The sequence below is a fragment of the Carettochelys insculpta genome, chromosome 19, assembly GCF_033958435.1.
Source record: "Carettochelys insculpta isolate YL-2023 chromosome 19, ASM3395843v1, whole genome shotgun sequence".
NCBI lineage: Eukaryota > Metazoa > Chordata > Testudines > Carettochelyidae > Carettochelys > Carettochelys insculpta.
The window spans coordinates 4,613,535-4,637,495 of NC_134155.1; the positions used below are offsets into that span (position 1 = coordinate 4,613,535).

Below are 23,961 nucleotides of genomic sequence, written 5' to 3' on the forward strand. Positions count from 1 at the left end.
GAAGGGGCAAAGAGAAACCGATGAGGGGAGGGGGGCAAGATTGTGAAAGGTCCTAGAAGTGAAAGTTAAAGGCTTCATGTGACTGGAATATGTTTTGCGATGTTTGAATTTGTAGAAATAACATTTCTAAAGCTATCAAAACAAAACAGCAGTCAAGTAGCACTTCAAAGATTAACAAAATAATGTATTAGGTGAGCTTTCGTGGGACAGACCCACTTCTTCAGACCGTAGCCAGACCAGAACAGACTCAATATTTAAGGCACAGAGAACCAAAAAGAGTAATCGAGGTGGACAAATCAGAAAAAAAATGATCAAGGTGAGCAAATCAGAGAGCAGAGGGGCAGATCAGAAAAAAAAAAACCCTTGATCATTTTTTTTCTGATTTGTCCACCTCGATTACTCTTTTTGGTTCTCTGTGCCTTAAATATTGAGTCTGTTCTGGTCTGGCTACGGTCTGAAGAAGTGGGTCTGTCCCACGAAAGCTCCCCTCATAAACTATTTTGCTAGTCTTTAAAGTGCTGGGATGAGAGGGATAGGGGGAGGTCTGGAAACCCCCACTGGGGATGCTGGGGTGCTGCGGTAAGGTGGGGTCTGGAAACCCCCACTGGGGATGCTGGGGTGCTGCGGTAAGGGGGGGAGTGCTGCAAACCCCCACTGGGGATGCGGGGGTGCTGCGGTAAGGGGGGGTGCTGCAAACCCCCACAGTAGAAGTGGGGGTGCTCTGACGGGGGACAGGTAAGCTCCGGGTATAAGAGGTGAGGGATGGACGATGGGGGTTCGGGCAAGCCCTACCTTCGGGCACGGAGCGCTGGAGAACCAGGGGTCGGTGGCTGAGCGGGGCTGTTACACCGGCTCCCGCCTGACGGACTCGTTGGCCTGCGGCGGAGGAAGCCCAGCGCCGGGATTTGCGCGCCGCGGCCTATAAGTGGCGCGGCGGCTCCCACTAGCCTAGTCGCAGCTGGGGCTGGCGGGTCCGGAGGCGGCGGCCTGAGACCGGCCCGCTGCCCGCGGGGATCGGCGGCGACAGGCCGGGCCGGGCCAGCCCTTCCCCTGCAGCCGCTGGTCGCAGCAGGCATGAGGCGCGGGTGCGGCCGCGGCCGCGGCCGCGGCGGGGACCCCTGAGGGTCTGACCCTCTCCAATCCTTCACCCCGCCTCGCGCTCCCCATGACAGACAGCGCCCGTCGCCTTGGAGACACCCGCCCGCCGCTCCCCGCCCGCCAGGCCCGGCGGGCTCCGCGCCGCCCCTAGCAGCATGCCCGCCGCTGCCCCCTCCCCCGGGGGCAGCCAGGAGAGAGCCCGCCTGCCGCCCCGCCGCGGGCTGCCCTGAGCCGCCCGGCCCTTCATGACCCCCGCGGGAGGATGGAGGCGGTGGGGGACTTTGAGTACAGCAAGAAGGACCTCATCGGGCACGGCGCCTTCGCCGTGGTCTTCAAGGGCCGCCACCGCAAGGTAACGGGGGGCGTCTTGAACGGGCCCCGGGATCCACCGCCTGCGCGAGAGGGGTGGGTGGCGATGCGGGTCCTGTTGCCTAGGCGACACCCTCCCCCACTCCGCCCCACCCCCCGGGAGTCTGGAGGAGGGGGCGGCTGGCCTTTGTGTGGCGTGTGACCCTCTCCACCGCTTGCCAAACCTCCCGAGCTCCGGGCTCGGACCTGTTACCGAGCAGAGCTCCACCTGCTGCCTGGGAGACGTTTGGAAGCTGCGTGGCTGCGTTGCCAGCTTGGGTACAGAGCAAATGCGGGGGCGGGGGGGCTGTTTGCCCCGTGCAATTGCTGTTTGGTGGCTCCCGTGTGCAGCTGCTGCCGGGGTGGGGAGTGGTGGTGACATCTGTAGGGACTGCTTTGTTTTGCAGCAGTCACCAGTGTTTATCTGTCTTGATAACTGGAGACCTCATGGAAAATTGGCTCCTCGGGGATTGACTGCAGATTTCTTAAATCGAAAGGTGTCCCCTTTCCCAGCCTTGCTTCCTGGTCACCCCAGATAGCATTAGTTCCATTACAGCCTCAGGCTGTTTATCATGAGGTTTTCGCCTATGTGTGTTGGGGTGGGGACAGAGAGAGCCACTGCCTCTGTTCTGATTTCCAAAGAAATGCGTGTAGTCAAGCAATATTTGGTCTGCTTTTATTCTTCATGGACGTTAGCGACATACTTTCAGAGGGCCCAGTATTTAGATTTTTTTTTCCCTCCTACAAACAAGTTCTTACAAAATTTAAGGGCAGTAGAAATGCTTCCACAACATTATAAATCATTATGCATAAGTATCAGATGTGTAGCTGTTAGTCTGTATGTGCAAAAAAAAGAAGTCCTGTGGCACCTGGGACTATAAGGTGCCACAGGACTTCTTACTGGTTTTAATTATGCATAACTCATTTTTAAACAAATAGTCCTCCCACGTTGTGTGCAGTGTAGACCTTGCAACATTAAGAGCTTGAAGGTGAAAGTGTGTAAACAGTGAAACTGACACAACAAATGTTGACCTTAGCTGTTGAAGATGAGAAGAAAAGAAAGAAGCCAGTAGTGAAAAACAGACTGGATTTACACAATCCTTTCCATTTTAACAATCTAAGGTGTAAACGTGATCTTGTTGTACTGGAATTGTCTCTCTCTGGAAACTGTTCACCATTGCAGCGTATAATGGTTTTGGTAGATGTGTAAAGTGTCAGTGAATGAAAATAACTAGAGCTATTGGTAGCCTTGATTGAAATTCACAAAAATAATTACAAAAGGGACAAATCAGGGATCCTTTTATTGTTTCCTCTGGCTAACTTATCCAGTCACTAATGGGGAAAAGTGAACCTCTTTCTGTTTTAAAAGACGTTTTTCCTTTGCAGAAAACTGACTGGGAAGTAGCCATAAAAAGCATCAACAAAAAGAATTTGTCAAAGTCACAAATCTTGCTTGGGAAAGAAATAAAAATCTTAAAGGTATGTTAATTTGCAGCATTTTTAAAGCCTTTTCAGTGTGCTTTATTTGAAAGGAAATGGGAATTTCAGTCCGGTTGTTACAAGAAGGGTGGCCATATAATCACTGTAGTTCTAGTTTTCATGGCTTTGTTAGTTGCAGCGGAAGTCAAGAAATGAATGGGCCAAGTAAATAGTCTGAATTTTTCTTTTATCTCTGGAAAAGTTTCCAGCACAGGTTTAAGATGCATAAAGGGCTGGTGGGGGGAGCTTCTGTTCTGTACCTTCTGTATGGATAGAAGATATTATACAGCTGCGGTGTTACTATGGCACCTTTCACTAGCACTATATTCCCTGCATATATAATGGGGGACAGGAGGAGAGAACACATCATCAATTTTTTTTTCTTTGTAAACATTACTTGAATTCTTTGCTTTCTGTGCTCAAAGGCCCAGGGTGGATATTTGAAAATTAGAATTTTTGTGTTGGGATTTGATTGTCAGGACAACTTCCACACTACTAAATAAAATGCTAACTCAAAATTCACAGCAAATGTTGGGTGGAGAAAACTTAATAGAAACCTGATTTATGCTGCCAGTTCTGAATTATGGGAAAATCTTCCATAGGGTTGTGCTCCATAGTGATCCTGTACCCCTGCTCTGCAAGCTTCCCTACCTGTCTCCTCTCCCCCTGTTTACTAGGCATCATATGCTTTATATTAATCTGCTATTTTTCAAGAATGTCATGACACATTGCTATCTGGAAAGTCCACTGTTATGAACATTATGGTGGCTCTGTTTGTTGTGTGCCTGTTGCATCCTCTTTAAAATAAGTTACAAAATTAAGTTTAGCCATTTGAGCTATCCTGGAGGTTTTGTTTAGCATCATTTTAACTTGTTTTCCAATTGCTTTATAAAGGGGAAGTTGTTGAGGTGAGAATAATAGACTAGTCAATTTATTTACCCCTCCCTAAGCAAGATGATGTGGGAGAATACAAAATACATTGTCAGGTTTTGGTATAAATTCAGGTATTTTATGATGTAATATTTAAAACAAAGCCTGGAAAATAAACTCTGGCAACACACTGTTAGAGAAATATACCCACCCCATGAGCTCTTCCTAGCACAATAAGTTGCTCATTAGCTGTTCAATATGTCAGACTGTATTTTCATAGTGTAATTATTTTATATTATAGGAGCTTCAGCATGAGAATATTGTGGCACTCTATGATGTCCAGGTAAAGAATCTGCCCTTTTTTTCCTGTAAAATTTGTATTAAAATATATCGTATGGATATGTTGGAAAAATACTTTTGTGCTTCCTTGAATGCTCAGATCATTCTGGTGTAAGATTTAATCACTTTTTAAAGGGGTGTTTGCTATTAAACAGGTATGGTTTCATATATGTAATAATTGTGAAAGGCTGCAGACCACAAAATATGAAGTTTGCATGGAGCACAGTGTCCTGGAGGCTGCAGGGTTCCAAGAGCAAGTGGAAGCTTGTGAATCTCTGCAGAGGCGGTTTGTGTAGTCTGGCCCAGAGGGAGAGCATCAGCTGGTGCTGATAGGTAACTGGCTGAAATTACATTAGCAGTAGCAGCTATTTTCCTTACTTAATTGGAAGATGGCGCCAAGGAAAATGTTGCTAACTGGGAAGTGGCAGCTGGCAGAGAATGAATGTTAGGACGTTCTTCTAACAGTTGTTGATTTGAAAGAGTGATTTTCAGCTAGTGAGGTGGATGGCAAGGACAAGTTCACATAATTTAAAATCCTAGCTGTAGAAGAGGGTCAGTGGCTTTGAGATCCCTGTACTGTGGAAATACGCTGTTTAATTCTGTATCAGTGGGGTGAAATCAAAAGGAATTGAAAACTTAGTGATGTGACAGTTATGTGTTGCTTATGTAGCTAACGGAAGAGACATACAATGAGGTATATAACACAGATGTGTGACTGGCCTCTAGAAACAGCTCCTGAGGCTTCCAAGTGTTTGGTACAGCTATGTATGAGATTATGTAAGTTATTCAGTTATCCTTTTCTACTTGAATAGGAGCTACGTGTTTATCTTTTGGACTTGATTCTAATCTTAAATACCGAGGCATATTTGTGAATAACATTGCTGTAAAGAATCCATGGGGCACGTCACCATTAAAATATAACTTTGTGTAGCTCCTGGTTGTGAACTGTGCTAAAGATAAACTATTTGGGGTGGATGGGGGGCAGATGGTAGGATGAGGACACCCCTTCCCCTTGTCCCCCTCCAAATTACACACTGCAATGTGCACGCTTTAGTATTTTTCCACTCTATTTCTTGTATTTGGGATTGTAGATCTCTCTTAACACTAGTTAACATCAAGACTACCTTAGAGTAGTGATAGCTTTTCTGCATTCGCTGCCCTGCTTCTTGAGGAGTTCAGGTCTGATGCTGAAGGTTGTTAAGTAGGAATTACAGACTCTCAGCATCTGGATTTGAATTATGTCTTCAACCATTGCAAAAGAAACTTTGACTCCTGAGCACTGGCTTTTGAGTTGTAAGGGGGGAGCCGACTTGTAACCTGTCACATTTTAGAGCTTTTAGTTCTACACATGTTCTGGTAATATGTTACCTATAAGCTGACAGGTGTTTACTTGAAAGAAAGAAGCAGCTTTGCAGTTCTCCTTTTAAGGCATGTTGTCTTGGTTTTCCATGTTTTGATGATCTAATTATTTACATATCTTTCCATTACAAATGGCAACTGATCTAATTCTCTTCCTGATTTATTCACAGAACTCTCACTAGTGTGCAGTGAAGGGAGAATAGTATCCCACATTTGTTTTTGGGAAGCCATTTTTTTGTATACATTTTATTTGGCAACATGAGTCTGACTGTCCTGGTCTGTTGCAGGTGGAAAGGTGCAAATATTAAATGTTAGTTATGAGACTTTTTGTACCATCAGGCCTGTATTCTCAGTTTGAGGTAGGGTCTGCTTGTCATTCAACCTTGCGCTTAACGGGCACAGTTGTAAGTAGGAAAGGGGCAGACTGCATGTCAGACCTTTTATGTATTTCAGACACATGCATAGCAATATGTAAAGCTTGACCTGCTGAGGTTGGTTCTACTGATGAAATATGTTCTATAGAGTATGACATTCACACAAACGGGACTTTAAATTTATGTACAGTGTGATGTTTGTGACCTACTATACAGTAATTTATAGCCCAGAAAGAAAAGTCACTATGGGGGGGAATCACACATCTGGTAACCATTGTACTTAGTCACTTGCTGTAGTGTGTCATGTTCTAGCATGTATTGCACTTTTTGTTTGCCATTACATCAAACATCTTGGGAATAAAATATAGTAGATTAAATCAAGCCAATATCAAATTACAGAAACTACAGTCTATGGGTCTGAATGATGGAGCCACTGGAGTCTGAATCACAGTCGGGAGTTCCCAGTGTGACTGGGAGTCTTAGTTTTGTAGGTCTGTCAGTCTAGCTTTCGTAAATCTTAGGCAGTTTGAAGCAGAAAATGTTCATGTTTTAAACAGCACTGTTTGGCAGACCAGTTTACTAAATAATCAAAGAACTGACTTTAATTTACTAGGTCTTCTGAGTGAAAATTATGTGGAGAAAAATATAAATGTATGTTAATGCAGAATAAATATCTTCAGTACCATTTAGTGTTAAGTGATTTATTTACACAATGCAGTTACAGCTGTACTTTTGTTTACATTCTATTCTGGAATGTATCAAATCTGTGAATTAGAGATACCTTAAAATGAATCACTGAATTCCTGATTTTGAAATAATTCTCATGTTTGATACATTTCAAGGATGCTCGTTTTCTATCACAGATTCCCTCTCCTTTTATCTCTATCCAGATCCACTTTTGTTGATATTGCATTGCCTATCTGGTGTCCCACGGTTGGTATTGTGAATCATAGTCTGCCAAAGCTTTTCATTAAATCTAAAAAGACCTTGATTGTGAACAATCCTGCTGTAAGCACATGGGTGTTTGGAAGCATCAGACATTGCTCTGACTTCATCTTTCTGAATTCAGAGGCTTAATATACAACTTAGCATATGTAGCCTTCACTCCATTACAATACTAAAAATGCCCATTCATCTGAAAATGTTCCCAAATGAATTGGTGAGCCATTAATGTGTCTGGATGGCTTGGCATTAATATTATGTTGTATTGATGCCAGCACGATAATTACGATTGATTTCCATAAGGTGACTGCGTGCAGCATTGGCAGATAGGAGCTGTAGTTAAGCATTTCATACAAGCAGAGACATACTTGCTATTAATGCTGTCTTGGGAGCCAAGAGATCTGTAGTGAGCTGTAGTATTAGAGAGTCTGCAGCTAGTTTTTAGTGAAGTTGATATGTAGAACAGATTGGTAGTGTGGACAGTAGTTCCTCAGAATTGTATTGAAATGCTATAATGCATATATTTAAAACTGATAAGGCCACAGTTACTAGAGATGTAAAATCCTGCTTAATTCATTGGTAAAATAAATTTAACCAGTTAACCAATTAAAATGGAGGGGGGGAGATGGAAGAGGACCCCTCCAGCCAAGCTGGGTTGGAGCCTCTCCCCTTGGCACCTGCAGCACTCCAGTGGCTGCTGTGGACCAGAGTGGCTCTGTCCAGACTGGAGTGCTCCCTGCCTGCAGCGCTCCTGGGTGGCGCTGGTGTGGATGAGGGCTGCTCTGCCCACGCAGGAGAATCTCACCTCCTTTGCCTGTGGCAGAACCCTCCAGTTAACTGTAACCAGAAGTCTCATCTGTTTAAGATGAGGCTTACCAGTTAACAATTAACATCCCTAACAGTCACCTGTCCCTGTATCGGTCCGTTAAGGACCAGTAGGGAAGGTTAAATGCCCAAAACGGGTTTAAGCTGGTGGTGCTTATTTTATTTCTGGAAACTTTTAAAAATATTTGTCATCTTATGTGAACAAAAGAAGAGTTATTGAGAGAATGAGGTTGAGATTCCAGGGCTTTGACGAGCTAATTTAAATATTTTATTTTTAAAACATCTTCACATAAGAATACCTGTATTTCATTAGTCTTTTAGGATATGAGAGAGTTCTGCCTTTATTTTTAAAGTTTTAAGTTTGCAATTAAAAGTAACATTATATTTGTTTTGTAGATCTTGAGTCCAACCTTCTAGGTCTTGCTGAAAAGTGGATTACTCCCAACCCCCTAAGCAGCATTAAGAACCTGTCTTTCCTGCTTTAGGAACAGAGACTCCTGATATCGGATCTTGACAGTTAATAAAAAACAAAAACAAAAAAAAAAAAACCAAAAAAAAAAACCACCCTCCTTCCCCAAAGTTTTAACCTGCCTTTTGTAAAATGCATTGAGATCCTTGCGTAAAAGTTGTCACTTAAGTGAAAAATATAGTTATTGATACACAAAAATGTACTGTATTGGAAAGTCTCTGTTTAGAATGAGCTATATTTAGGCTGCGCTTTTTTAGCGAAAGTGCGTGTTTCAAATGGAGATGGATCCTTTACATTGAGCTAAACTGCTTCTGTCTTAGTAAATTATCATTCAGAAAGTTATTTAAAATGTCAGACATCTGAATAAAAGTGGAACATACATGTTGGCAGTAGTGACATAATGGAGTAGGAACAGTAAAAGCTGTGTGATCTGGCACTCAGATAAATGGGACATTCTGTTAACTGGCATTCAAGGCAGCTGTCCTGGGGCTGGCTGCTGTGTGGGGTCAGCTGCACTGCTGAGGTTGGCAGCAGCGGGGCGCTCCTCCCTTACCCCCCCCCGCCCCAGGCAACCAGCAAATTTGACTATTCTGCAACCCCTGTTCCTGAGGGATGTGTGATAATCAAGCTTCTATTGTAAAAATATTCATCATATGGAGACTGGAGTTTGCTGCTTGAATAGCAGATCAGAAATCCTTGATTTCTGGTCTGTTATTAGAGAAATAACCTTTCTTTAAAGATACTGCCTTTGCAGAGTTTCCCTTTTCTGGGGCTTAGTTTACTGGTGGCCAGAATACCCTTAGCACTCCCTCTCATCCCTGAGGGCAGTGGTAGCAAGACGGAGCACAAACCCACCAGTATGTTGGCCGCAGTGCGTTGCTACCTGCGTAAATGTAAGTACTAACATTTGAACATTTCAATCAGTTGCTTCTTAGACTATAGTTGAGGAAGAAATTTCCTGTTGAGACTGCATTTTTGTGTCACTCTCTTTTAGCATCATTAGTGGTGTACCCTTACTACATTTATCCACAACTTACTCAGTCTGGCACGGCTACCTAAATTTTTGAGTTGGTTGCTTCAGTCACCCTAGCACATTCTTGTTCTTTGCTTCTTCTGGGGCTTGCTCCAGCACCTACTTTGGTGAAACTGCCTTTTTATTTCTTGTCGCACTTCAGCATGGGCCTCAGTGCCTGTCTGGTGCTTTCAGCACAGCATTCTTCTCAGAGCATCAACGTCTAAGGTAAGATGCTCCAGCTGTGTGTTTCTCTGGTTCTTGTCTGTTCCTGCTCCACTGTCTCAGCACAGCCATTCCATGTAGACCCTTAACTATTTCTGGGCTGGTCCACAAAACCACAATCCTCTCTTCTTTGTTTTAAATCACTCCCAAAATCCATTTCTTCTCTGATGCCACAAAGAAGTGTATGCTTTATATTCATTTCTCAACATACAAGTTTTTTGATTCAATATGTTATGCAGTAACTTCACAGAACAACTGAGTAATCTGTTGTTTCTCACCTACATCACTTTACTCTTTTGTTCTGTGGCATCTTGTGTCATATCCAATACTGTTTGGTAAGCTTCTTAGGGTAAAGATGTTTTCTCTTCTGGGAGACACCTCACAAGCTTTTAGGCACTGTTTAAATAGTTCATTTCCTACCTACTAAATAAGACCCTTATGGGTGATAAGTTCCAAATACTCTATTTCCTTGACTTCCCTATTGTTGGGAATGCAGCTCCGTGGAAAATACAATCAGCTTTTGAAGAGAAGGCTGCAGGCAACTAAAAGTCATGTATTTTTAAATAGAAAAGTTGAAAAAGTCACGCAAGAATCTCAATTTGTAAATCACACAACTTCGGAGTAAGTAGCTGGAAGACTCACTGCCATATTGCGAGCCTTTGAAGAATGAGGTAGAAGTAGGATCTAAAATTGGTGGGTTGTGAGACAGAACTGAGAGATAAGGAGAACCTTTTGAAAGTTTATTTGATCCTGTTGAAGCAAGGCTAATACATTGTCCTCAACTTACCCTGCAGTGCCTGATTATTACAGTTTGCGTATTATGGCCCTATTTCAAGCACTGATAAGTGGGTAGGTGCAGTGGAATCATTTGTGAAAGGCAGATGTTTGGTGTGACAGGGACATAATTTTGTCTTTACAGTATTTTGTATTAAGTAGTAGATCATTCTAAGAATGACTAGAATCATAGATTCTAAGACTACTCCCTTTAATTCCTCCTATAGCTGTTAAGTGCAGCATTTTACATAGCAGAAAGTGACTGGCATTGCTATCTTAGTACATTTTGCATGGCTGATTGCTCTTTTATATGAGTAATTGTCAGTATGTATGCTATTTGATCCTAGAGTTAGATGTCAACTGACATTTTGTCTAAGACATAACGTTTAGGCAGGACTGAACAAATGTTTGGACCTAAGTGGAGGATTGTTGTAGTACTGTATACACAGCAAAAATCTTAACCCATGACTGCATTGCTATGAGAAATAGCTAAATATTGTTGATCAAACTCTTATTAACTGAATCATTACGGCTTTTGCCGAATACTTCAGTGTCCCAGAGGGGTGAGAAATAGGCTTGGTCTAGAAATTGTGACATCTATGTCAAGTTAATTTTCTCATTGGTTAATCAGAAGATGATAGGTATACAAGCTGTCAGGCAGATGTCCGTACAGTTGGGACTCAGGTCATGAATGTGTGTTTGGAACTAATAAAGCAAGAGAATATCCATTTGATTTACTGCCATTTTTAGGAGGCTGGGGAATGTTAACAGGGTCCTTACTGAAATTATTCTTCTGGATGTTAAAATAATTGGTAACCCTTTAAGATTATTCTCTGCAGATGTTAATTCATTACAGAGAACACACTTATAAACCAAAAGAAATCTGGAATATATAACTAGAGCTATAGTTTATCAATGCCCACAACTGCTGTTCTTGGATATTGACTTGCATTTGCTTTCTGAAAAATGAATATGTTCTAAATGGAAATATTTTATTCTGTGCTACACCCCTGATCTTGGCTGGGACTTTATTCATTCCTCATCATGAGATATCGTCTCAATATCAGGGATTAAAAGAGAGTGAGTGTTAATTGACTTAATACATAATATTCCCCTCCTAAATATATGCATTTAGCTTTCAGAAGATCTGGAATGTTTTGTTAGTATTTTCTGTCTTCACTTCTCCTTGCTTGAGAAACCCTGAGTCAGTTAATTCAGGAGCATCAGTTGCAAAAAGGGGGACTGGAGACAGTGAAGCAAACCATGTAAAGGAAAAATAAGTTTGAATAGACTAGCAGGACATAAATTTGTTATGCATGTTATTCATCTAAAGCGAGTAGAAGCATCGGCTGGAACAGTGACAGCTGTAATGATTCTGTGATGTGTTTGTAAATTTGAAATCTGTTTATAAATGTTGAAAAAGGAGCTTTCAAAACCAGCTTTCAGTTCAGTTTTCTTGAATGTTAGGTCTGTAACACATTGGGTCACTGTACTTTTTCATTTTGAATGCTTTGTCTTACTCACTGTTCAGCAAGTCAAACCAAAGATAGGTTGAGGGGAATAATGGAGGATGTGACTGGTTCTGCTAATCAGCAAAATAATTCAAAAGGTTTCTGCATGTATCCCAGCATGGAGTTTACATTATTCTTGGTGTCCAAAAATACAGTTGACTGCTTGATGTGTACGAGATAAATCTATTGTGAATTTGGATGGTAATATGAGCCAGTTCAGCTCCATATTAGGGATCTTGTATTGGTGGATTGAGCTTGGGGTAAACTCAAATACTCTGTATGGTTGGTCAATCTAATGCCAGCAATCGACAAATTGTTGCTGACAGGATGTGAACTAGGTCTGACTTTTGATCAGATGGTAAAAGTCTCCTTGTGAATCATTGAATCTACTCATTTGACTGGTGGAAAGGATTCATCCATCTTAAATTAACGGTACCCACTTATGATTAAGAAAGTTTATCTGAAATAATAATTGTTACTAGCTATTTTATTTGGCCTCCAAAACACACAAAAAGCCCTTATCTAGAAATAGCGGTTACAGAAACACTACATAACTGCCTTAGTTTATGGAGAAAAAACAGATTTGCAATGGAGCTAACTTTGTTTAAACAACCATGTGAAACAACACAGATGTACCTGTACATGGCAAATCTTGGTGTATTTTTCCCATCTTATTTTATTGTGCTCTAGCATCTCATCCAAACTTGTATCTAAAGTAGGGGTACAAGTTATGAAGAAACTTGAAGGTAACTATGTCACCAGTGAAAGCAAAATGTTGTTGTATATGAAGGATTAGAGCTCTACTGTGGTCTAAAACAAACAGCAGTGTGTAGGGACAGATCCAAGTATAATTACATCATGCGACTCCTCAGGCCAACTAAAGGACGGACCCTTATACCATAATGTTTATCAGGTTGAACATAATCATTGCTGCAACTTGCTGTTGTGATAATCTGTGTCTTAAAGATGTTATTCACGTGAGTACAGCTCGGAGTTGTGCTCAACCCAGCACTCCATCTGTTTGGCTTCGTCAGCGATGACTTCACCAGATTTGGATTTCAGAGGTGCCATCTTGTTCTGGGTGGGTCCTAATGCCTCCTTCATACCCTCATACATTCCTCTGAGTTTACCAAAGTCAGCACAGGTCTGGATGTTGCTGCATAGCTGGAGCCAGTGGTTGTTGGCACAGCGCCTGGCTGTCTGCTGTACTGTTCTTCTGGCCGCTCTAAGTGCTTGCTGGGTACTCTGGCTCGGTGAGCGTTTGTACTCCAGGGCTACGTTTACACGTGCCGCAAACTTCGAAATGGCCACGCAAATGGCCATTTCGAAGTTTACTAATGAAGCGCTGAAATGCATATTCAGCGCTTCATTAGCATGAGGGCTGCCGCGGCGCTTCAAAATTGACGCGCCTTGCCGCCGCGCGGCGCGTCCAGACGGGGCCCCTTTTCGAAAGGATGCCGCCTACTTCAAAGTCCCCTTATTCCCATGACTTCGAAGTAGGCGGCATCCTTTCGAAAAGGGGCCCGGTCTGGACGCGCCGCGCGGCGGCAAGGCGCATCAATTTTGAAGCGCCGCGGCAGCCCGCATGCTAATGAAGCGCTGAATATGCATTTCAGCGCTTCATTAGTAAACTTCGAAATGGCCTTTGCGTGGCCATTTCGAAGTTTGGGGCACGTGTAGACACGGACCAGGAGTGCAGCGTGCTTCTTTTCAATTACTGGAATCATCTCATCGGAGTTAGCTTCGAACCAGGCGTTCGTGTTTCTAGCTCTTCTTCCAAACACCGAAAAGGCCATGTTGTAAACTGTGTCTCTCAGATGTTGCCATTTGGATGTCACATCGGTGCCCCCAGGCCTGCTACGCAGATTTTCCTGGAGGGTGTCTCTGAACTTTTCAGCTTTCTCAAGAGTTTGCTGTCTTTCTGGCGTCAATGCGGGGCCTTCCAGCAGGTTTAGAGCGGTACAGCTTCTTGGGTCTCGGCTTGAGCTTGGAGCAAACTAGACTGTGATACAGATCATTCGCAGCACTATGATAGTTGCATGTCAGAAGGACGTTTTTGCATCACTGGTAAACTGTTCGCTCGCGTCATCCTTGGCAGAGGGTGTACCCCAAATCGCAGTGCGGATTCCGCGCAGAGAGGTCTACCGTTGACATGGTCTTCTCTCTAAGGCAGCTGCAGGAGAAGTGCAAGGAGCAGAGGAAGCCACTCTACATAGCCTTCATTGACCTGACCAAGGCCTTTGACTTGGTCAGCAGGGATGGTCTGTTCAAACTGCTCCACAAGATAGGCTGTCCTCCATAGTTACTCAAGATGATCCAGTCGTTCCACGAAGACATGAGAGGAACCATCCAATATGACGGCGCATTATTGGATGCTTTCAGAATCAGGAGTGACATCAAACAAGGATGCGTGCTTGCTCTGACATTGTTCAGGATCTTCTTCGCATTCCTCCTGAAGCATGCCTTTGGATCTTCAACAGAGGGCATCTTGCTGCACACAAGATCTGATGGGAAACTGTTTAACCTTGCAAGGCTGAAAGCTAAGTCTAAGGTGCGAGAAGTCCTCATCAGAGACATGCTGTTCGCAGACGATGCTGCTGTAGTGTCTCACACAGAAGACCAGCTTCAAAAACTGCTGGATCAGTTCTCCAAAGCGTGCAAGGACTTTGGGCTTACCATCAGCCAAAAGAAGACAAACGTACTCGGTCTGGATGTTGCTGAATCCCTATCAATCAGCATTGACAACTATACGTTAGAGGTCATCCACGAGTTCATTTACCTCGGGTCCACCATCACTGACACCCTGTCATTGGACACTGAGCTAAATAGGAGGATCGGAAAAGCGGCCACAACTCTGTCCAGACTCAGCAAAAGAGTGTGGAATAACAACAAGCTGTACACTCACACCAAAATGCAAGTCTACAGAGCCTGCATCCCCAGCACCCTCCTTTATGGCAGCGAGACTTGGACCCTGTATGCCCGCCAGGAAAAGAGGCTGAACATCTTCCACTTGCGCTGCCTCAGGCGCATCCTTGGAATATCATGGAAGGACAGAGTGACCAACACCGCCGTCCTCGAGCAAGCTGGAATCCCAACCATGCACACCCTCCTCAGGCAGTGTCGGCTCCGCTGGCTTGGCCACGTCCACAGGATGAATGATGGAAGGATTCCAAAAGACATCCTGTATGGTGAGCTAGCCTCTGGCAAAAGACCTCTCTGACACCCCCAGTTGCACTACAACGATGTCTGCAAGAGAGACCTCAGAGAGGTAGACATCGAGCTGGACAACTGGGAAGAACTAGCAGATGACCACGGCAGATGGAGGCAGGGGTTACACAAGGGCCTTCAGAAGGGCGAGATGAGGATCAGACAGCTAGCAGAGGAGAAGCAAGCGCACAGAAAGCACACTAAGGACTTGCCAGACACCCACCACATCTGCAAGAGATGCAGCAAGGACTGTCACTCTTGTGTGGGTCTTCACAGTCACAGTAGGCGCTGTAAATGAAGTCCTCAATTGAAACTATAAAGGGCGTGATCCATAGTCTATGCAGACTGAAGGATGCCTACTACTGCTAAAGGTGTTATGTAAGGTGGATGTGCAAATTGGTAAGTCTAGTCAGTAATATTGTGTGGTGTATCTATGGGGAATGTATAAAGAATTACGTGTGTGTGTGTGTGTGTGTGCTGGAAATAAGTTCCTAAAATGTGTTGGGTAGATCGTGCCTAAGTCCAGTCTTTCTTGCACAGATGGTTTTATGGTCTTGACTATATCTTCAAAGTAAAGTAAAGAAAGTGAGACCAAAGACAGTGAAAACATGTTTTAAAAACAAAGCCATGAGGCAAGCAGGTGGGAGACTGACCCCACTGATTTAAGTAATATAGATTGTCTCCAAATAAATTGTCTGAACTCTAGAGCAGAGACAGGTTGAAATTTCATTTAAAACTACATTTCATATACACAGTTCTAAAAATTTAAATATTGTAGGAATTGATGGGGATGAACTTAGACAAAACAGAAATTCAGTTCGGTGTTTGGTCTGGGGCTCTCTGAGGGTGAGACGTTTTGAGTTAAGGTCAACGGGTTTGGTGAAGGGGAGAGGATTGCCAAATAACTGAGTTTGTAATCTTGATCCATTGCCACTTTCTACTGTTTCCCAGAGAAAATAAATGAAATCCTTTACTAATAGCCACAAGGGACACATGGGCTGCCTTCGGCGTGGGCAGCTAGCTTTTGAAGAGTGGCTGTGGAAACTGCAAAAACCAGCCCAGTTTTCTCAAATTCCCATGTACAAAAATGTGTGTTTCTGATCCAGCGCTGTCTGGCACCAGCCACCTCCCCAGCAGTCTAAGGGGAGTGTCTGAATATTTGTGGCATTACTGTGTTTGCTTTGATTTTTAAGTGATATTAAACTACCACTTTTTAGATTTCTCTTGCTTAGTTGGAGAAGGAACAGTTGCTTTCATGGGACAATTAAAGAGCCTCCTATTTCTGAACAGAGCAGTTTCAGTTGAAAAGATACAGCTTCACAGGGAATTCTGGAAAATTGGCTGTCTAATTCTTCAGTGAATAAATAACCAGCATTAACTGATTGTTGGATCTTGTCATGAGTTGCTGTTTTTGCACAAAGAAAACTGCATAGCTTGACTTGCAAATACAGTGAAATCTTCTGTTCCAGATTGTTCAGATTTTTTTCTCCATGAGTGGAGCATTGATGTATCATTCTATTTGCAAGTAGAAAGTAGATGGTGGAACTTGATGGGGGAGGAATTGCTTTGTAAAAGGGCAAGACAATTGAAACAGAATTTCAAGAGTTGGAGCACAGTATGATCTGACCAGTGTGGACAAGGTCAGTTCAATCAGCATGGATGTTGTTGACTCCCAACAGTTGATGAGAAGGTGGGAATACCAAAAGAGGACAAATTACTCTTTGCAGTGAGCTAGCCACTCCCAGTCTCTAGCCCAGTGATGGAAAAGCTGCAGGCCTCATGCAGCCCTCTCGGTTTTCACCTGTGATTCACACACTAGGGCTCGGGAGCCCCACACTTCCTACTCCTCCCTCTCCCTCTCAACACCTTTTGGAGTGCCATGAATCTGCTGATCTGCACTGCTTTCCTGCTCTTCCCCCTCACTCCCAGAGCTTGAACGCCATGGATGGCTCTGTGCTGCCCCTGGAAGCGGTGGCATGTCCCCCTCTGGCTCCTACACAGAAGGGCCAGATGACTTTGTGCGTTGCCCACACTTGCAGGTGCTGCCCCAGAAGTTCCAACTGGTTGTGGTTCCCAGCCAACAGGCGCTGCAGACCCTGTGTTTGGGGTTGGGGCAGTGTGGAGCGCCCATGCCTGTACCTGTGCCTAGGAGCCAGACATGTACCAGTCTTGGAAACACTGCATTACCAAGCTGATGCATGGAGTGGCTGAAGCAAGCTACTACGCCAAGTTTCCACACTCAAAAATCCACACAATACACAGTTCTCACAGAGAATGTAGGAGGTATTACACTGAGAAGAGTAGGTTAATGAGTTTTATTGAGTGAATGTTTACAACAAATTAACAGCCAAATTGCATAGGATGAGAAATAAAACACACAAGTCATCTGCAGTGCAGAGATGGGTTACAGCAATAAAAAGCACTGAACGTGGTTAACAACTATAGATCGTAGCCTGCCTTGCCTGGATACATGTGTTTTGTAAATTTATATTTTTAGCCAATATGTAACCCCTGGGCAAATATCCATAACATATAAGAGTCTTAATCTGTCAACATAAATAAATACAGTTACGGAGGAGTTTGCCCCTCTTGGGGTAAGTCCTAAGATTTCAGGAAAAAAAAAAAGCTCAGTCCAATTTAACTCAGTCCATCAGGCCATGGAAGCCAATTCTTCCCCTGACACAGTCTCTTGTCCTCAGCCATGTCCCTCAGCAGTTGTCTCATGTTCCTCTGTCCAGCTGCCTTTTTCTGTATGGAACAAACATTAACGTATCTAACAAAACGAAGCAGCAGAAATGTTGCAATTTGAAGACTAACAAAATTATTTATTTGGTGAAGTGGGTCTGTCCCACGAAAGCTCATCATCAGATCAATCTAATTTCCAATACAGACTGACATTTATAAATACAGAATTACAATAAAAACTGACAAATCAAGTACATAGAACTAAAGGCGGGGGCAGAGAGGTGGGGGATGTTGTGTCCTGCTTGAGATAATTACGCGCATCAAAGGAAGGGAAGCAGTCCTTGTAATGCGTTCAGGTAATTGGTGTCTTGGACAGGACACTCAGCAACCCCCATCTTCAGTCTATGTATTTCATTTGTCAGTTTTTATTGCAGGTTTCCTTTTCTTTTTTTTGACCTCTGTACTTATAAATGTCGGTCTGCATTGGAAAGGAGATTGATCTGATGAAGTGGGTGCTACATTTCTGCTGTTGTGTTTTGTTGGAGTAGACTGACAGCTACTTCTCTGTTGCTATTAAAATATCAAGTTCATCTTTCAAGTGAATAGAACTTAAGAACCTTCTGTAAAAACGAACTCCAAGAATTAGAATGCTGTTACTATTTGTCAGTAATTTGTTTTCAGTGTTCTTATGTAATTTTTCATTTTTCAGTCTTAGTTCATGATACCGGCTGAAATGTCAAGGGTCATTGAGGAAAAGCTTCATTTTGTTCTACGCAGGAATAGAAATGCTCAGCTTTAAACAAGCCTTATCATAATGAAAAAACATATACAGCGGAGAATCTTGGTTTTTTTCCCTCATTTGTAGTATACTTTTGGAATTTGAGTCCAGACCCATAAGAGGTTATGTACTATTTGATTGTCACACTTAGGCAAGTCAGCTCCCTTGTTTTAGGGCTGATCCAGTGCTTCTTGAAGTCGTTGGACAGGCTCCCACTGATGGCGTTGGTCTTTGGACCAGGCTTATAAAAGCCCAATTTTTTGTTGTACACTGAACTCTCAGCAAGAAAAAACAATCATGTTTACCAGTTGTCAGTGAACCCCTGAAAAATCACTTCATAGTTGAACAGAAGTTCGTGACTGTATGCTCAGATTTAAAAAGTTAACACATTTTCACGTAAGTACAGAAAAGACTGACTAATTTCACAGCTGCTGTTTTGCTGGATACTGCCCTTTCTGACCCCTTTTTGGTACTGGTATATGTACAGATAGTTCCTGACATATGAACAGGTTACGTTCCGAACACCTGGTCGTAACTCCGTTTGATCGTAAGTCGGAAATACCCTTCTACTGTAATCCCTCGAATTTCATGTAAATTGGAGAGGGATTGGGGCCCTGGGAGCAGGCAGCGGGATTAAGCCTGGGGTGGGTTAGGGCAGCAGGGGTGGTGGGAGGGGGCAGTTGAGCTGATGCTTGCAGTGAGTTGGGGCGGGTATTGAGCCGGGGCTGGTGGGTAGAGGGGTTAGGGCTGGAGCCCCAAGCACTGGGGGTTGGGAGCTGGGGCTGTGGGAGATGGGGGCGGGGGAATGAACGGTGGGGTTGAACAGGGGGAACTGCGGCAGGGGTGGGTTGAGCTGGCAGGGGGAGTAGAGGCTCCGCATATGCTGGCGGAGCCTCAAGCGTGGCAGGGGGTGAGCCAGGGCCACAGGAGGCAGGGGTTGAGCTGAGTGGGGGATTTCAGCAACAGGGGCGGGGTCCATTGGTGCAGGGCTGTAGAGTGAAAGGAGGTCGGAGCCCCGCCGGGTGCTGGGAGTCGGAGCCCCAGGTGGGGGGGGGGTTTGAAGGGGGGTGATCTGGGGTGGGGTGCTTGAGTGGGGTCCAGGTTGGAGCCCTGCACTTGCTGTGATCTAGGACGACACAGCTGTTGGGGGGATTGGGGCTGGGTTGGGGGGGGTGTCAAGGCCTGGGTTTACGGGGGGGGTTGGGGCACAAGGTTGGAGCTGGTCTGCAGGTGTTGGAGGTGAGCCCCCGGCATGCAGGTGGAGCCCCCTGCTGGGGGAGGTGAGCTGGGGGGCATGGGGGCATGAGCTGGAGGTTGGTCGGAAGTACGAATGGTCGGAAGTCGATGTGTTCGTAAATCAGCGAGTGCCTCTGTGTATAATTCTGCTTCCAAATGTGGAATGTCCCTTATCCTGTAGGGCAGGCAGCCAAACTCAAAGCCTACTGATGGCCACACAAACAAAAACAGATGTTGCTTTCAGGGCCACCAAAGAAAATCTTCTGTCAGAAAGTTGTAATTTATTATAGATTATATTTTAGGTGTATCTTATAATTTTTCAGGTCTTGTTTGAATACAATACAATAATTTTAATTGGGAATTCAATAATTAGGATGAAACTGATTTTTTTAATATTAATAGTTCATAAAAGTTGATGCATAAGATTATTTGTTCAAATATAATAACTTTTAATTTGCATATAAATTTAGGGTACTTCTCACCTTGGCTGGCTCCTGGCCCGGGGGCTGGAAAGGCTGCCGGGGTTTCCCCGGCCTTCGCCAGGTCCCTGGGGCTGGAGCTGCTGGTGGGGCTCCACACCCAGCTAGTACCTAGCCCCTGGGGCCGCAAAAAAAAATTTGATGGGGCCTCATGCGGCCTGCAAGTTCTATATGCTTGCTGTAGGGTGTGCTACCTTCCTCCTCCTCAAAAACACCTTTCAACAGACCTTGAAACCACCCCACCCTTCACATCACTTCCATTGCACGGGGATTGATTTCACTGTGCTGCTTTAGAGGAATCATGAGGTTTTTGTACATTCTTTTCTCCCTCTCACTTATTACCTTCTCCCAGCTCCCTCTGACTCTTCCTGCATTGTCTACTGTTATTATCCGATCAAAATGCAAATTCTGAGACAAGGACTAAGTTTTGTTTGTATATTAAAAGCCGTGGAACACCTGTGGTGTTTAGAAGCATATTACAAAATTGAGAATGAATTAATATAGAAATATCAGTTTTGCAGTGCGCTGTTACCAATGCATACAAATTGGGTTGGCTGTTGGTCAGATGAACAGACTTTCCCTAAAGTTCCACAATTCAAAGCATGATAAGTTGCATTCCGACTTGCAAAGAGTATGTACAATTTACAGATGGGGGTTAGCTAATCAGAATAACTCTTACCCAATTACCAGTCTGAGATTCCCAATTCCAAAGAGATGAGAACCTTGGAAAATCTCACTAGGGCTGCCGTATCAGTTTTCAGCCTTGTGGCCAGATGCTTAAATCTGCATCTGGGGCATGTCTCAGCCCAGGATTCATTTGGGAGATAATTTCCAGAGGTATGTAAGTAGCCTGAGTTAAGTACCCTGCGAGTTTGATAGCCCGTTCAGATATCCAGTTTATTCTAGGCATTTGGCAAACTGATTTGTGAGTGACTTTCAGCTTTTCAGGAGGCAGGACCAATGCTTATTTGGCTGAGGAGCTGGGAACCTTACTTTGAAATTTCTTTTAGGCTACTTCTGCACTATAGCGATCCTTTGAAAGAAATTCTTCTGGAATTTTCTTTTGATAGCGCACGTCCCCATACAAAAACACAGATTGAAAAAATTGATATTCTTTTGGTAGAGAGTGTGTGGCCTCTGCGCTTTCAAAATAACAGCCCAGGGATAAAAAAAAATCTGGTGCCATGAGGACTGCGCGTTTGAAAAAAGGGCTCCTGGGGCATCTACGTGTTTCTTTTTTTTTTCCTTGAAAGAATCTTTTGGAAAAAAAGCGCTCTTCCTTATCTGGGAGAAGAAGAGGACCCTGGAAAAAGTGCTGTGTTCTTCCAACTTAATATTGAAAGAACACATTTTGTGTGTAGACACTTTGTGGGATTTTGTGGAAGAGCCCTGGCTTTTTTGAAGAAACTCGCTAGTATTTAGATGTGGCCTTAGAAAGGATTGGCTGGCTCTGGAAAAATCTTAGGCAGCCTTTTACTGTGGCCACTAGTTCAAATTTGACCCAGGATGTTTATAACCAGCAGATGTTATATAATGGCTGATTATTTGGACTGGTGTCTACTTAAGGGGGTGTCCAGTATGTGGAGACACCTTATTAATGTAGTGTTGGCTGAGAAGTCAAGGACTGAGTAGATATGAAGGCTAAAGGAACCATATGTGAATGATGTACACACTGTTGCTCTGTTTGCTATGCGTTTTATGTGGATAGACATTGTCTGGCAATCCTCATGAGAACTAGTAAGCACTTTTAAAAAGATAAAATCTCTAAGGACTTGGGACTTCAGTTGGTACACTAAAACGTATCGATTTTGGGTAAGATAATTTCAGTTAATTGAAGATCTAACACTACATTTGGTTAGCGCAGGGTTGGTTGGTTGGTTTTCTCAGTTGGTTTTGTTTTGAAGGCTCTTTCTTGTCATCTACCTAAATAAAATTCATTGTGCTTTTCTTTCAGGAAATGCCCAATTGTGTCTTTTTGGTAATGGAGGTATGTATTTGTGTATGGCTTTTGTTTAATTAGATTTGACTTAGCCTTCCTTTACAAAAATGCAATAAAATGGATTGACTAAGCAGATATACCTGCAATGTAAACTTACCCATCTGAAATTTATAAATTTGAAGGCTGGACCATTAATTTCATATGCTCTGTTAAAGACAATAGGAATTGTGTGTGTTCTATAAATTATGCAGCATTTCTCTCACAATGCTGTAATTCTTAATGGAATGTTTCCATTATATACCAGAATTGATAGCTATGACTATTTGACAAAAATAATTTTAAAGTCAAACAGCTGGAAAAGATTTTCTAGATTTTTATTATGAAAAACATATAAGAAATTAAAATTTACATCTAATGAAGAGAGTGAACGTTCAGCCATGTACATTTTCAATACAAGCCTTTTTTTTCTTTTCAACAGTATTGTAATGGCGGAGATTTAGCAGATTACTTACAAGGTATTTGATTATCATGTGTCTCAGTACACTGTCATGCTAAACATTGTACTCTGCAATTGTAAAACCATCAGTATTTCTTTTTTGATTGTGATGTAGATATTTCATAGGTGTGTTTTTTCTAATAAAGCTAATGTAATTTCATAACTGTGTAGATGCAGAATGTGGTATTTAAGTCCTGCTTTCTAAAGGTCACTTTTATAGTGAAGCAGCTAATGTTGAATACCTTAAGTGACTTCTGTTTAAATGAAGTCTAAGTATGTTGCAACCAATTTTTACTTAACTCATTTTCCAAGTGTAAGGAGGAGTTTGCACCTTTAGAAAGGTATAATGAGGGTGTGTGTTGGTGACTATTTTCTTTTCGAGGTATTTCTTAGCACTCAGCACTTCCTGATACAAAAAGCAAATGGAAAAACTGTTATAATCCTGTATATAAAAGCAATCCAATTTACTACTTCTGGTTAAGTTCCAGGATATTCAAGCTTATTCTTTTGTGGCGTCCAAGCACACAGGAAATCGGAGAGCTCTTGTGTGGCTGAATTAGGCGAATGTGCTTAGTAAGGTGAAAGTTACTATGAATATTAGGCCAGAAGGTCATGTTTTTTTGGTTAGCAACGTGGATTAATTTGTATGCACCCTACAAATTCCTGTCAGTTGTTCCACTTTCTAATGTAAGTTACACTCCCACCACCTGTTTCAAAAATATAGTCTTTCTAGTGAAATTTCTCAATAACATTAATAGTGAACAGGTTTAAAACAGAAAGTACTTCTTCAAACTGCCCACAGGTTGTGGAACTCATTGGCCATCACAGCACCCTCTGGCAAAGCTATAACAGGGTTTAAAAAGGAAATAAGTTGAGGGAGGATAGGTCCAACAATGGATGTTCACTGTGATGGTGGGGGATTTCCCTAGCCACTAGTTGCCAGGAGCTGAGAGTGGACTTACTGATTTCCTGTTTTCATTCCCTCAAAGCACCTGGCGTTGGCCATTGTTGGAAACAGGACACTGGGCTAGAGGGACCATTGGTTTTGACCCAGTATTGCTGTACTTACATTTGGTAACTGTTCTTAAATCTAATGGAAGAAGTATTCCAATTACCAAGGGCACAACATGGAGCCGTGCAGGACATGCTGCACATACAGGTCCATGGCCAGAGGGGTGTCCAGTCCAGAGAAGCCTGCCCGCTGGGGCACTCAACTGCAGTTGCTCCCAGCGAGACGCCTAGGGCTCTCCTGCAGGCTGGCTTGCTAAGAAGCAGGCAGTGAGGCAAGTGAAAGTGGCTGGCTGAGGGTGTTTCCCTCCCTTGGTCTGGGTCTGCTGAAAGGACTTTTGTGTACCAATAGCTGCTATAACTACACCTGGGCTATACTAAGGGCTTGATCTTTCTTCCTTTTGAAATTACTGGAGAAACACTCCACTTGACTTCAAAGAGAGGTTGTTGGACCATAAGTTTAGTGGTGCGTGGGTGTGTTTTTGTTTGCTTTTTGTTTGTTTTTTTA

General features: G+C 43.3%; 1 protein-coding gene across 2 annotated transcripts in view; it reads left to right on the forward strand.

The window, feature by feature from the left end:
- Window positions 1-974: 974 nt before the first annotated feature.
- ULK2 (unc-51 like autophagy activating kinase 2) overlaps window positions 975-23,961 on the forward strand; it is a 77,558-nt gene continuing 54,571 nt past the window's right edge. For both annotated transcript variants that reach the window (XM_075013605.1, XM_075013606.1), the window contains exons 1-5: window positions 975-1,450; window positions 2,833-2,925; window positions 4,097-4,138; window positions 21,965-21,997; window positions 22,428-22,464. In XM_075013605.1, coding sequence (XP_074869706.1) covers window positions 1,361-1,450; window positions 2,833-2,925; window positions 4,097-4,138; window positions 21,965-21,997; window positions 22,428-22,464 — 295 coding nt within the window. In that variant the 5' untranslated portion in view covers window positions 975-1,360. The remainder of the gene's footprint in view (window positions 1,451-2,832; window positions 2,926-4,096; window positions 4,139-21,964; window positions 21,998-22,427; window positions 22,465-23,961) is intronic.